The sequence below is a fragment of the Lytechinus variegatus genome, chromosome 1 (assembly GCF_018143015.1).
Source record: "Lytechinus variegatus isolate NC3 chromosome 1, Lvar_3.0, whole genome shotgun sequence".
Taxonomy (NCBI): domain Eukaryota; kingdom Metazoa; phylum Echinodermata; class Echinoidea; order Temnopleuroida; family Toxopneustidae; genus Lytechinus; species Lytechinus variegatus.
The window spans coordinates 26,378,984-26,394,846 of NC_054740.1; the positions used below are offsets into that span (position 1 = coordinate 26,378,984).

Sequence of the window (15,863 nt, forward strand, 5' to 3'; positions counted from 1 at the left end):
GTAGGCGTTACTGCAAATTATGAGACGCGTCACGCCTTCGCAGCGTCGTGAACTCCTTGTATGTTTTGTAAATATGCATCAAACTAATTGGTAACACCTATCAGATGTGTAATAACTTGATTTTGAGAAGCAGAAAGACATAAATAAAATTTACAACGTAACCAAGAAGTATAATTGATGGTTACACTATTATTTTATTGATGGAATACGCATCCCTATTGACAAGATGATTTATGGGGCCAAGATTGAACAGTGGCGTAGCTAGGATTTTTTTCCTGGGGGCACTGGGGGGTCCTTGCATTTTCAGGGGGGCACCATTTTTTTTCGGTGTATGTGTCACAAGGGAGGGTCCGACTTTCGCCAATAGGGGATGGTGCCCGAATTCCCTGATCAGTCACTTCTTAGTTTTATTCTTATAAAACAACATAAACATGAAATAATCTCATAAGCCTTATGAAAGTGCGAGCGCGAAGCGCGAGCGATTTTTTTTTTTTTTTACTTTTATGTATTTTGTCCTGAAAATTTAATATTCTGGGCAATGTTATGTGTGATCCTGAACAAGATTTGTATGTAACTAGATGGTTACTGCGAACGCCAAGCGCGAGCAGAAATTTTTATTAACTGTGCTAGCATTATCGAAAAGGGACCTGTTAATGACTGCTTACATTTACCCACGAAGACGGTATATTTCAATAATGCCAGCTCGAAGTGCGAGCAAATTTTTTTGACATTCCGTCCTAAAAAATTGTAATTCTAAGCACTTTTTGCATTAAAAAATGGGATAGGTATGTAACTAAACAATTAATGCGAGTACGAAGCGCGAGAGGAACAAAATTGAGATTTTAGACCTAAAAGCGGGACACTCTATTAATATTTTGTAAATCATAAATAGGATATAGTTAATTGGGTATCATCAATAATGCGATCGTGAAGCGTGAGCAGACAATTATTGATATTCTGATGTGAAACTTAATAATTTAAGTACATTTTAAATAAAGAACATGCCGGCTATAGCGCATGTTTTAGATTTAGAACTAGAATCTGGGCATTCCGAATACATTTGTTTATTGGAACACTTATTGGAACATTATGGAATACACGTAGACAATAGGAACTTGGCAAATCAAACAATGTGACCACGCAGCGTGAGCTTAAAATGATGATATGTAGACCGTAAAACGGACATTTTACAGAGCACTCAAATTTGTAAGTGAAAAAAATAGTAAAAGCTCGATGTCCGAGCTAAAATATGTTTTGTATATTGACTTCAAAACTTCAATATCAGCCTATTAAGCAAGATATGAATCTCATCGAACAGGCAATTCTGGCGTGAAGCGCAAGCAAAAATTTTATATAGTAAAATGAAAGATTTGGTTTCTTTTTGGTCTTCGATCCCCTCAGATTTACTTGTCTTCCTCCTCTTATTTTCCTCTTCTCTTTTTCTTCTTCTTCTTTTCCTTTTTTCTTTTCTTCTTTCTTCCCTTTCCCCCTTTTTTTTTGCTCTGCCAATTTTTTTTCAGGGGGGGGGGGCACCTGGAGGGCACACCAAATCTCAGGGGGGGGGGCACGTGCCCCCCCCCCCCGTAGCTGCGCCACTGAGATTGAAGCATATATATCGAACCGTGACACACTGTTTGTTGATTATGTTTGTAATATATATTTCAAAGCTGATTAATCTTGCGCTGAACATTAAAGTTGCCAAATATGGAGTTCCCGGACTTCCCATTTCCTTTTCTCTTCTAAGCGACCAGAAACAAGTCAGCGTGTTTTATTTTGTAAATGTCTTCTGTCATTTACAAGCTTTTAAAAAGCTTTCTACTGGCAGGTCTTCATGTTTTCATTCATTATTTTTTTAAATCATAATCTGAATTTGCCATGCTTATGTCTTTGATTCATGTTTCTTGTAAATTCATGTATATTTCAGTTATTTATATCATGAATGTACATATTGTTATGTTTTTTAAAGAAAAGATATAAACGAATTAAATTGAATTTGCAGTTCTCTCAATTAATTACTCCTATTACTCACTTAAAAAATACCATTATGTCGTATGACTTTTTAATCAAAAGGTTATTCACATGAACTTGTAGTAAATCAATCCACCAATTGTCTATATCATCATTCAATATCTGTCTTGAACTGTTTGATTGTACAGGTATATTCTTGTAAATAGTGATGTTTTTTATAAACCTGCAATGTAAATGAGTTTAATAAAAATAGCTACCCATATAAGACATGTAAATGGTTCCTTTACTCATTTTTCAAATACCACCACCCCTGCCACATTTTAGGGTGCTACCTAAAAGGAGTGGTTCTCCGTGTACTTAACATTGAATGGAACCTAATAATCTTGCTAATAAAGTAACATATTTGTTATTTATAAAATCACATATTTACACATTTTAACTATATATTCTGTTTCCGAGATTCATTTCACAGAGTACTTTATATCCAGTGTATCTAATACTATACATATAATTGTAGTAAAGGAGGTTTATTTTAAAGTTCGTCGAAAGTACCTCTTCTTGATCTCATGCTTTGTTCTGTCTTGAACGTATCAACGGGCCTTGTAATTAAGGATTGAAACTAAGCTTCAATAAAACGTAAGTGTCACGAGCGAAACTGCTCTAATTAACTTATTAATCTACAGGCTACTTAACCACCCTGAATAAAAGACCAAATGATATTCAAGATATAAATGAAGTGATAAATTTAATGTCACAAAATATATTTACATTGAATCGCTGAGAACATAAGTATAATTGCAAACAGATATTCAATAAATCATTTCATATAGAGATGGAGTATAATCATCATTGAGTGATAGTCCCAAGATTATGAGAGGAGATTGATCTGAAAATAGGCCTTTAAAATTATGTTACCGAAAGTCTTAGAAAGTTTATCGATTGCTTGATCAAACCTTCAATCGGGTAATGCGGAGTTCGAAAACAGAAGAGATCGACAAACCACGACGACTACGAAGATTGGACGATTATGACGAGGAACAAGTATGCCGATGATCGACGACGACGAAGAACAATGACAAAGAACCATGACGAACGCGACTGACGTCATCAGCGAAGACACATGTCCTTGAAGAACGAAGAACCAGAGTTGAGTTGAAGCTCTAACTACGAAGAATTACGGTCGAGTCCGACGAACAGTAGCTTCGGCTGACTGAAGTGAGTCATTCCCCTCGAATGACATTGTGAATCATGACCTTGACATAGAGGGTAGGTGCTACCCTGACGTTGACTCTACATTGACCCTGGGCTGACCCTAGGTTGACAGCCGTAATTCGGCATCGAGTAGAAAGGAACCTCCCCGCACTGGGTAGGGTGGCGCATGCCCTTTTCCTTGGTTAGGAAACACCCCAAGTTGGACCTTCTTCTCTAAAATCAAAAGTGAGAGTGAGCTGGCTTGGCTTTTCTTGCCAGCACACCAAACAGAAATATGTAACACAAAGAGTCTGTTATCCTATACACCTGTTAAACTATAGTCTACTTATTATGACAACCCAGCCTGTTGAAATACCAGGCAACCTATCATGCCTACAGTTTAGTTACTAAGGTATGCAGTCCACATCTGTACATGGACTTTAACAAAAGGGTTATCTAATTTTGAATAAGATCCTACAGTAAGCTTACAATGGATTCTGTATACTTCTGAATAGACCTCCCATTACCATAGTTAATGTTACTTTGCCATGTTTGAAATAATCTATTATACTTGCAAAACTGAGCAATATACAATATGGCAGGAATGAAGAGAAGACCTTATTTTTGAACGTTGGCGTAAAGTACAACGAACCATAGGCGGCGGAAGCGGGGGGACAGGGACGGCCCCCCTAAATTTTTAGTTGATAACTTTTTTTTTTGCTTGTCAAATTTTTTACCTGTTTCCATCACAAAATGTCAGGTAGAAACCCCCTAAATTTTTTGGCTTCCGCCGCCAATTAATGCAACGAACTGCTGTTGAGCCTGTACATACGGAAACTGTGAAATTGCACGGGTGCTACGGATGAAACCTGAATAAAAGTCAACTCTTTGTGCGATCGTGACATTAATATATGGGGTCATTATTTCAACTCCAAAGAGGCTGAAACAGTCCCGGAAAGAGTACAATCATTTTTAGTCTGCTAAATACGCGTATTTGAAAAATTTAAAGTAATAATTGAAAAATTACGAAGTAAAGAATTAATTATAATTTCGATTTCTTTTAAAAATAATTTTATTGGTATTTATAGCCTAACAAGGCAAAATTGTGAATAATTTAATAATAATGCATACAAAGGGTTGATTCTCATTATATATTCTGATCCAAATTAATAATGAATTCTGTTTTTGTGCTTTCTTAAACTATCTCTTCCTATTTTTGTAGTTTGTAAGATTGACACTCAAAACGATCGAATGGATGTTGTGACGCATCACGAATACGAGTTGTCATGTAAATTGTTATTGACAAGTACAGCATAGTTGTCTGCATAATGAGAAATGCCTGGGAGGAGAGGACGGTGTGCGTGCGTGGATTCGCGTGTGTGTGAGGGGGGGGGGGTATTGAATAAATCTAATCGTAAGCATTCGGGGGGGGGGGGGCAGGACGTTTGAAAATTGGAAATATCTTATACTTTTGGTGTATGAGGAGATTCAGCAACTCACTCTCCAAGCAAAATAAATCCTTAGCCATAGTCTCAAGCACTTTCGACCCTAAAGCGGATGATATATACCTATATAATCATGTTTTCCTGTCATTATTTGCCATAATGACACAGACGATTTGTGAGATATACTGCAGCGCAGTACATCATGTAATGACACTTTTCATGATTTTTTTCTACCCTTTATTCTTGGTGTCGAATATGGTTTCAAACTACCGATAGGAGCTCGAAAAAAAATCATTTTAAGGAGACACTTTCGGAACAGCAATGTCGTCATTGGTCCATCCGAAGCGAGCCCGAAGTGTAGAACCGACTACACGATGACCATGACCGTCCGTCGGTTTTCCCCTCCGAGTGATTCTTGTATAAATACATATGGCATGGCCGAAAAGGTCAAAGACCTCGGCAATCGTAAGAACACTGCCTCCGAGCCACAGACCGAGTGAGCCCCCGATGTCACCTGAAAAAAAATAAAGATGAAATCACTTTGACCTCTGTCCTACTTGAATTAACTCACATGATCAAGTACATTCCATATGAAATTATGTTGCATTTTTAGGCCTACGTTTTAACAACTCAATGAAAATACGTAATATATCTTTGTACTTTTAAGCGAATAGCAGTGTGCGCCACCGAGATTGTTTAAGTGTGTATGGGGAGGGGTAAATGTAGAGCAAGAGAAAATGTGGATAGGAGAAGGGGGGGTGTAAGGTTTTATTCTTCATTTTTTCAACATTACTGGGGGCAACTGGAGGCGGCTGTCCGTGTCAGGGGTGTGTCATACGACCGTATACACAAAAGTAAACACAGAAAATCCCCCAAGTGACACGCCTTGTGATTAATGCGAGTCAAATTACTTTTACAAATTAAATTTATCTAATTGTTTTTATGTTCCCATGAGACATTTTCTATGAAATGACACTAATAGTTTTGATTCACACGGTAGACTGTTAGAAAATTTATCTTTAAAATAAAAGAAGTTCCTACAGCAGAGTCTCGAGAACACCTGTAATCTTATCAGATTGCGTAATCTTACAGAAATTTGGTATTTGGTGTAAGGAACCTTACAAATTTCCTTTAATAACCCTTTCCCCCTTTTAAACAGACTTGTTCTGTTAAATTGCAGGAAAATTCCCGTTTTATGAATTTACAGAATAATTCTGTTATTGCTTTTTGCAAAATCTTCTTCTGTAAAATCAGGGTATTTTAACAGTGTATGTCATTGCGATAATTGTGATCGTGTCATCGGACACACAATGGCGTTTTAATACGTCATCCGGCTCCTTAAATGAGTTTCTATACCACTTACACATCAATCCGAAGAAGGTGTAGGCTGGTTGTTCGAAAACTCGCTTAACGGTCAATTCCCTGAAGTAAATATCCAGCTGACAGATGTTCTTGCTATATATTATTAAAAAAAAGAATACATGAAAATAGCTCATTAATGAAATTCCTCAGGGTATAAACAACAACAACCTAAATACTACACAGCAAAAGCTGTGGTGTTAACCAGTGTACAAATAGGACCACACCAGTTATTTTACACCGGTGTTAAATTGACAATGTTAGTTTAACACCTATAGGTGTTATTACAACACCTTTGGTTGACACTCTTTGGTTTATGTTCAATCTCTAGGGTGTCATTTGAGCACCTCAGGGTGTGGTCCTCTATTAACACCCACTGGTGTCAGTTTTAACACCACAATTTTTTTTACTGTGTACGTATTAAAGAAAGTTGGCCTAAACACTTTTTTTAAGACATGTCGACCTGATCAACAAACGGGAAAAAAAGTATTGATGTCGTGTGATATCATTTCAGTTCCCTTATGGTTTTTTTTCAAACGGACATCAGATCTTAAAGTTCTGGCAAATTCCCAATATTGCATGTCACTATTATCATGTGAGTAAAATTTTAGGTACCTGGATTAAGGTCGAAGGCCATCTCTAGTCAATAATTTGGATTGAAATAAATATTATTTTGCCATATTCTAAAGTAAATTATCCTGTCCATCAGTTTTTTTATCCCACAGAACCAATGGCATGGACTCAAAACAAGCTACCTATGGTCATGAACTTATTACATTTTTCTTGTTTAAATTTGAGGCGAGACCTTTTAAAAAAACAATATCAGGGTGTGTAGCTTGTATTCTTCGAAACGCATTCCTTGCGTCGCTATGTTTAGGGAAAAGTCGCTTGCTGGGGCTCGTTTCATACAACTTTTTATTCAAACAAATTTGCAATTGCAGTTTAAAGCTATTAAAATCTGACGATATGATTGACTGTTGGTAAACTTGCTATAAAATTGTGCAGTTGTTATTATTATAACTGGAGTCAAATTCGGTGTTCCGACTCACCTGAAATAATCATCATCGATTTCGACGCCCCGTAATCGGTACATGTTTTGAAGGTAAGCTGCGTAGAACGGTGAGGGGTGCATTGCTTGTGAGATGGTCGGATGATAGGTCATAGTAGAACAGGGAATAGGGCAGGAACAGTTCTCTCCTTCAAATGTTTTCTCTATAATGAAAAAAAAATCCACATTCAAAGCCACATGGTGTGAATATTTATTATAAAGCCACAGAACCGCGTGGTTTGTCACTGAAAGGTAGGCTTATAAGGGGAGGGGTTAAAAAGCCGTTTGTTTCGTGCTTAACGCAGCTTATAAGAATTGAACACGCGACGTTTTATGTACCCTCTAAATGGCCGTTCCGGTCTTACAACCAAAACAAAAAGGTAACACCAGAACCAAAAAATAAAGTATGATCAGATTTTCACACAACACTAATCCAACCTCTATCACGTATGTGCCTATTTCTTTATTTTACCTATTTATTATTTTTCATTTTATTTATTCATTCACTCATATATTTATCTATTCATTTATTCATCTTTTAGCTTAACAAAAGAGTAGACCCGCTCAAGCCAATCGGCATACTTTCTACGCCCTGTCAAATGTAAATACATATAAACATGACAAATACAGAAATATTGCAATGACTGATGAAAAATAATGACAGTGACTGTCATACAGGAAATAATTAATGAATTTGAATAAAACATGGACAGTGATACTTTAACACTAACACGAAAAACGTAGCCTAAATACTTGCCATAGCGGCGAATCGCACAACGGAGGTGTTCCACAGGGTTGCATTCACGAAAGGGACCTGAGGATAAGTAAAATCAAACCAATTTCACTTCATCAGGTGGCGTTAAAGGGAAAGGTTTGAATATCACAATCATTATAGGTAGTTTGAATCAAGGATGACTAGAACAATATCAAATTAAAACATGGAGGTATGATTTTCCAAATATTATTGTCACGTCACATCCGAGCATGTGAAAATAAGGGTAGCTATCAAAATGCCATAACTTTCCTTTTATTTTGATAAAATTTTCAGTGTTATCCTCGCTTGATTTTTTTTCTCTCAATTCAATCAACTCAACTCTTTGTTTAGATAAAACTTTGACTCATCATAAGTCACAGAGACACTCATTACTGTAACCCTGCTAGGAATAATAGAGTGTCCTACACCGTGTTTACACTGTGTCCACAGTGTGGCACACAATGAAAAATTAACTTGACACAGTTAGAAATGAGAAACTTCTTCATAATATTATTCACATAGTCCGATTATGTGAACCCACTGCACTCTCACTTTGGATTTATCAAAAGTAGGAAATTATTTTCACATTGTTAAAGTTTAGATAGGAACTCATATTTCAGGTACTCCACTTTATGAGTACACTCTGAAGGTGTCCACAGTGTCAACTTATTTTCACATTGCTATTTTTTGAGCGTTTTAACATAGGAGGGTATCAAACAAAGTCCACTATATGATTTAAATGTAAACACTTGCACTGTGGAAGTTTCCACAAATAGAACTTCGGTTTTTTCTCATTGTTAAATTAGCACATTTTAACACTGACAGTGAATCACATCTCCACTTTCTAAATTGACTGTGAACGTCCTCACTGTGGAGGTTCGTTTTATTTATTCTCCTTTCGTGGGCTGGATGGCCCTCTTCAGCCACTGGCTGTTCTTCTACTGAGGGGTCCACTGTGTTAACTTGATATATCTTCACTTAGTTAAATTTTAGATTAGGAATCGCAGCATAATATATTACATTATTTGAATACACTGGAACACTTGAACTATGGAGGTAACCACGGTGTTGAATTACGCTCACGATGTTAAGATTGAGCATTTTACATAGCGAAACACATCTTTATACAGTCCAGTGTATGCATACACTGTACTGTTAAGACTCTCACTAAGAATACGTCCGCAGTATGTATTCACATTGTTAAATTGGCACGCATTAACACAGTGTATCACATCTTCTCACAGTCCATTATGTGAACACAACTCACCAGGCATGAACGCCATTTTGCACCCGCACATCTGAACGACGTAGTCGGTGGCGCACTCCATCCGGCATTCGGCGTAACCATACCTCTGAAAATACTTCATAGTGGCATTAGAGCAGTTTCCACGAGGTGGAGGAAGGTTGGTCACCTTGATGCAACCAATCGTAATAAATAGTGATTTAAAGAAATGATCTTTAGATAGTATTGTTAATCATTTGGTTCGTAACATTTTCCTAACCTCAAAGCGTCCAAAGTGACACGAATTTGGTGCGAATAAACACTGTAAAAAAACGAAGTGCTAAATTAACACTTACAGTGCTTGAATAGTGACTGCACTACGAGTGCTGTGTTTCTAGTTCAAATTTAAAATAGATAATCAAGACTCGTAGTGCAGTCACTATACTAAATTAGCACTTCATTTTGTTACAGTGAATATAAGGGGGTCAAAGGGCCCATGACTAGGAATGAAAAAGCCCATTATACTTTGTCATTTCTGAATACCTAACAATTTATTTTCCCTTTTTATGTTAATGATAACAATATAATAACGTCTTATTTATCCAGGGTAGCCTCTTCGGAATTTCAAACATTTTCTCTCAATGTGCAAAAAAACTCCCAAGTTTATATCTCCTTATTTTTTAATGATTAATATATATAAATTGCAATGTACCATGAAATACACAACCAGTCCTCTTTTTATAGAGTTTACGACCCTTATCATGTTTATAATACTACCTTATGAAATAATAAATTAGAACCTTATTAACAACGAGCACCTTCTTTTTTCCTGTATTTTGAACCTTCTAAACATCTTCATAGAAACAGAAAACGGTTCTATGTTACAAACGTTTCTTGTTCTACAAGGAACTTATACAACCGATACGATTCTTGATGGTAAACGCCGGGTGTGGGGAACCCTGCCAATTTTGTATAGGTTTTTTTTTAACCGCCAAGAATTCCTTGTTGTAATAAGAACCTTTAACGGATCCCTTGTGAATCCAATAACGGCTCTCGGTGGCTGATTCGAACCATTCTCTGCTTATTTGAACAAACCCTTAAAGGTCCCCGATACGGGACAAAAAAAGTGATAAAATTTCTGAATGCCTGGTCCCACTGGCTGACGGACACAAACCGTATTCATACCGGATACATCGGACAGGCAAAACTTCGGGGTGGCTCCATCGTCCGTTTTCATTCGCTCCAGACAATTGACAAAATGGGCGAACAATGAAATTAGAGTGAACGGATCATCGACGGAATCATAGCGTATGAAACACGCACGCAAAGAGGACACAGCGGATACATAACGTTTTCCAACGGATGGCGCAAGATTCTTTTCCCTTTTACATCCTCTCTGCATCCGAAAGTGCAGTGGGACCAAGCCTTTAGAGTGAACAGTGATCGTTTACCTTTCTCACGTCCATGCCGACCTGTGTGGCAAAGCCCGGGGAAATGCTGAATCCAAGATCTCTCACTTGCGGAAAAGTTCCCTTCGAGAAGAGGTATACAAAGAACCCAGCATTGTAGCGGGACCCCTCGCTGTAGTAATAGTTATCCTGATCCACATCCATCGTCACGTGCAGCCCAGAAGTGTAACCTTGGTATTTAATGATTTATTATGCGTTTTTTTTTACAGTGCTTTGCAATCTAATTAAAGGGATTAATTATTTTTGAAATATACCTTGAAAGAAGAAGATAAAGACATATTCATCACAGTTCTTCGACAACTATACTCTTTCACTCTAACACCGTAGTCAAATAGGGCAAGCCAGCATTACCGTCACCAAACTGACCGATGATTGTGTAATCCCTTATGCCATTGGAAACAAACCGATTGTTAAAAAGGTGAATCACATATCTGGGATTTTATTTTCATTCTAACTTTCAAAAAGTTTGTTTCATATTGGCATCGTGAGATAAATCACTGTCTGACAAAGAATATGACACCAAAGTCATTGATTCTACGCCCGTTTAGTATAAATCAGTCGTTTTCAGATAAAAACTTGTGCGCCAGAGGAAGCAAGAACTGTGTAATCCTTTTTGGTTGTAGCGGAGAAGCCTATATTAAAGGCATGCGGGACAATGATGATAGTTTCATCGGATAATCCAAATCATAGCGTGACCCCCCCCCCAAAAAAAAAAGTATGCGTAATCATCCCTAATTCAGTGAGTATTATTTAGGTAATCTTTTTTTTTCAGTTAAATTTACTTCGATCTATAGGGCGTCTTTTTAAAGCAAAAAGTATGCATAGGGCCTACTTATTAGAATCCATTGCTTAGCTTTTACTAGGCTATCCGGTTTCGCATGCATAAGCTAATCCCACATTCTTACAAATTAAATTGACACCCAGCCCCGGCACCAAGCCGACTAATGCTTTGATCGGTGGTTGGAATGACTTGCTCATAATTATATAGGGGGAAATATGCCTATATGGTGTTTCTGACAAGGGGCTGTGGAACAGCTTTGAAAGTGGTGTGGGTGGGGGCTGACCATGTAAAAATAATCAAAATCAGGGGAGAATTTCATCAGTGTTTAGGTCTGACAGGTTGTCGGATCTGACATCTTTCCTTGATTTTGATTGGCTGTGAAACACTGTTGATATGGCAACTGTCGGATAAAGCAGGACTTGGAGGATAAAACTTTCAACAAGTACTTTCAATGAAACACTCCCCATGTTATGGTAATTTGTACGTTTATGTACACGGTTTTGAAAAAAAAGAGAGAATGGGGCTAGAGCCCACCCAGCCCCCCCCCCCTCACCCCGTTTCCGCGGCCCATGCTACCGAATCCGTTGATATCTGACCTGCACCGTCGATCATCAAATCTCCTTGGTACTGTTCTTTGGTGTTGAATACGAAGCACTGTCCGAAGTCCGTTATAACTCGAGAAAAGTTGTGGTTATTCAGTCTAGTTTGACCAAAGGTCGACCTACAAATATCAAGAAGCGATCGAGAGAGCAGAAACGATTATGACGATGACCTAGTTGTAAAGCTAACCAAGTTCCTACTCTTAAACTGGTATAAGTAATTATTCCTCATGCAAGCATGAGTAAGTAAAGACACTTTTGAATAAGGATACCAACTAGTCATCTGGTGCAGAGGCGTATACAGATGGAGGGTTTGGGGAGTTTTGGCCCCCTTCTCTCAATTTGTCATAACCAAGGGGGAAATGAGAAAGGTGATATATTATTTTCTGAATGTTATGTCAAAATCTATCACAAAATTACATTTTGGTAATAAAATGTGTTGGCTCAGTTAGTAGAGCAACCGTCTCACAACCGGGAGGTTGGGGGTTCAAACCCGACCTCGTCAGACTAAAAGACGTTAAAAGATTGGAGTTGCTACCTTCCTGTTTGGCGTCCAACAATGCAAGGGATAGAGCTATGCCGATCTGGCGCTGCACAGTGGTTGCTGGGCTTACGATCGATTGGGCAAAAAGAATAAATTTACTGAGTATTTCTTTTTCAGATATCATTTCGAGCGATAACATATGGGCTTTCATTTTGAAATTTTGAAATTTTTGCTCGCTTGCTTCGTTTGCTCGCAACTTTTTTAAAATAAAGTTTCCTGATACGCCACATCTGGCCTCTGACTTTTTTTTTTGGGGGGGGGGGCTCATTACGCCACTGGTTTGGCGGACAGTATTTCTGTTTAAACAAGTTGCATATCCGCTCTCTGATTCGATTCAACAGAATATAGAAAAAAAATCTTTCTTTGAATATAATTCTTGCATTTTCATAATTTCATTCAAATAAGCGTTTTCTTAATTGCATTTGATCTTCAACACAGCGCAGTAATGAGTAAGCCTGATAACTTGTCGGAAAAAAGTCTTCTTTTGATAGAATTAATAAATTCAAGTATTACCTTAGAGATACATATTTTGTATTCTTTTGTCATTTTCTATGATTAAAGTACATATGTATCATTGCACAGAGCTGATTTTTAGGGTTTTTCTTTTTGAACTTGAGATACCACCCAACTAATAATTAAGATAATGCCACTGCTAACAATTTGTGTAATATGATATTGCTAATAGTAGCACATAAATAATTTTGACCATGAAAATATTATAATGAAATCAAACAATCGTAACAATAATAATGATTTATAATAATTACAGAAATAAAATGTATTGATAGCAATAACGATGAAAGCGATAAAACTGAACAATTACCATGATGACACCGATGACATATTATTGCAAAAAGCAGAAGTAACATGAAATGTTTTAATTGAAATACATTTCGAACCAAACTGATATTGTTTTCTTTAAGCAAGCTGATGATGCAAGAGATTAGTCTGAACATACCATATAAATGAATCGCGAACCTCGTGCCCCGTTTCCTCAAGTATTGCACTCATGTTTGTGTTGTTGAGGTGGGGCTCATACATTTCCCACGGAATTGCCCAACGCCTTGCCTGGTATTGCATCAGCAGTCTCTGGAACATGGTTCCGTCTACAGCATTCCTCCTGATGAAATAAAATGATGTCTCGATTGAATATTACGTATTGAAATTAAAGAACAAGAATTAATACTACTTCGAACGAAGGACGTACAATGCGAAACAAAGGATCATATAATTTAAGAAGGGTTTGTTTTTGTTATGTGGGGGAGGGGGCGAGAGACTGGGAGAAAATATACTTATAAATAATAATAATAATAACGTTTTATTTACCCAGGGTAGCCACTTCAGAAGGAAACTGCTCTACCAGCGGGCCCTGCATAACATAACATGTTATTATTACCCTTCTCCAATCTAAATGCTGAGCGCCTAGCAAGAAGGCAGAAGGTCCCATTTTTATAAGTCTTTGGTATGACTCGGCCGAGGATCGAACCCACGACCTCCCGTTCATGAGGCGGACGCTCTACCTGAGCCACCATGCCCGGTTATGCAAGACAGATTCCAGAACACAGTAAATATATTGGTGATGCCCGTCAACTGACAAAGGACAGCTAGGAGGTCTTTGTCAAAAATTGGTGAACCGGAAAAGCAGTATCGTCCAAAGTTTCGGAACTGACGGAAACCTGGAAATGTGTAGTTGGTCCAGAGTCAATTGGGACCTTTCGCAATCATCACGGACGCTAGTATTAGGGTCCCCTAACACAAAAGTTAACGCTTAATCATACACTTGATTTTTAAGATTGATTGTGCATTACAGTCAATAGAATCAAACGTAGAAAACTGCTCTACGATCAATGCTAAGCTTTGTGTAACAGGGGGGTTACAGGCCCTACAAATCTGCTTTTCGTGTGCAAAATCCCTTTCCGCGACACCCGTACCGCATACATGCATGTATATTACGACTGATGGCTGGAGATATTCAAAATGCAGAACCTAAAATAGATTTATGACATGGAGAAGAAAGTGGTTTTTCAAACAAATCGAGAACATATTGAGTGAGGAAAAACTTACTGAATGAAGGCTTAAATATAGATCATTACAGTCCATCGAATCGATATTACATTTCATGTGGATTATTGGTGGATCACAGGCAATTGATTTCATGGATAAGATCAACCTCTCCAGCCGAACATTTCGCATGCGTTGATATGTACACATCATATGCGATACCTTTGAACTCGTTTCCTTTTGTTTCTTTTGTTTCTTTGTTTCTTTTGTTTACTCCTTATACACAAACGATATGCCTCTCGCACACGATGTGAGGGGCATTATGTTTTACATTCCCCAGAAATGGGGATTAGATTCAAATTCCGGGGGGACCACTTCCATTGATGAGTGGATACCAGGCACGACCATGGGGTTTCGAAAAGTACCCTAAACATGCTAAACAAGGGAAGCAATTCTTTTCCAGATTATGAAAATGCATCTCTTAACAAGTATTTGGCTTGTGAAACCCTACAAGTATTGAATATATATCCCTTATTTCAGCATTTTAAACATCGTTTTGACACCCTTATAACGTTACATAGGCCTATATACGTAACGTACCTGCCCACTCTGTCCCCTTTTACGGGTGGTCGCTACTGGTATCCACTAATCAATGGAAGTGGGCCCCCCGGGCGGCCTCTCGAGCTCTAGGAGGAGTCAAATGTGGCTTTGGAAAGTCGTCCTCAATCGGATAAATCGCTGTTACCATAGTAGCAACCAGAATTTTGCACACGAAACGCATATTGAATGTTTCCGTCGCAGATGCGAAACGAAAAAAAAATCTCATGTCACACAATTTGCATTGCAGGACTGAGTTTTACGACCATGATGACGGGCCCAAAAAGTCCCTTCCAAAGTCAACGACCGTTGTAAATAAGCGTCCGCGTCCTCAAACGAAAGGTCGGGAATGACGAGCTTGACGAAACTGCTGTTGTGAATCGTCGAGGCTTCTTAGTTGGCCATTGTCATGAAGGAGGTTTGAAAACAAATATTTTCTGTGTTCTTGAACCCGCTTTTAATTTCCTTCTTGACATGGTAAGCTAAACCTTGACTCTGTTGTAAGGCAACTGAGTCATCAAAATCATAACCAGCAATCCACAACTCGATTACGATTATTTTCTTATGCAACAATAATACCGACGGCATCAACTCAAAATCTTGTCTTAACACCAATGATATACCATGTCGATTTGGAGTCACTTTGCGTTACCCTATTAACATTCAATGCAATGTCCTATATGAGCCATGAAATGTTGAGGGGCCAGATGGTGGGATACGATGGATGGACCCAATGCTCTATAAAGATGTGAGCGAACGAAAAGAGCAAGCAAGAATTTTGACTTTTTAAATACCTCCCTTCCCACAAAAAAAAACTATTTTGGGATCGAATTTGACATGACATTCATGAACCTTTTGGAGGGTAATGTCCTCCCCAAGCTCAGG

The 15,863-nt window shown here is 38.0% G+C and overlaps 1 protein-coding gene across 1 annotated transcript; it reads right to left on the reverse strand.

Moving 5' to 3' along the window:
- Positions 1–3,951: 3,951 nt before the first annotated feature.
- On the reverse strand, positions 3,952–13,489 carry LOC121410260 (acid-sensing ion channel 2-like). Its single transcript, XM_041602222.1, has 8 exons — positions 13,339–13,489; positions 11,834–11,958; positions 10,439–10,626; positions 9,033–9,177; positions 7,769–7,825; positions 7,013–7,175; positions 5,968–6,059; positions 3,952–5,118 (listed from the first exon to the last, which is right to left on the reverse strand). Exons 1-8 carry the CDS (start codon positions 13,476–13,478, stop codon positions 4,901–4,903), a joined length of 1,128 nt encoding a protein of 375 aa, XP_041458156.1. The 5' UTR covers positions 13,479–13,489; the 3' UTR covers positions 3,952–4,900.
- Between the last annotated feature and the right edge of the window lie 2,374 nt (positions 13,490–15,863).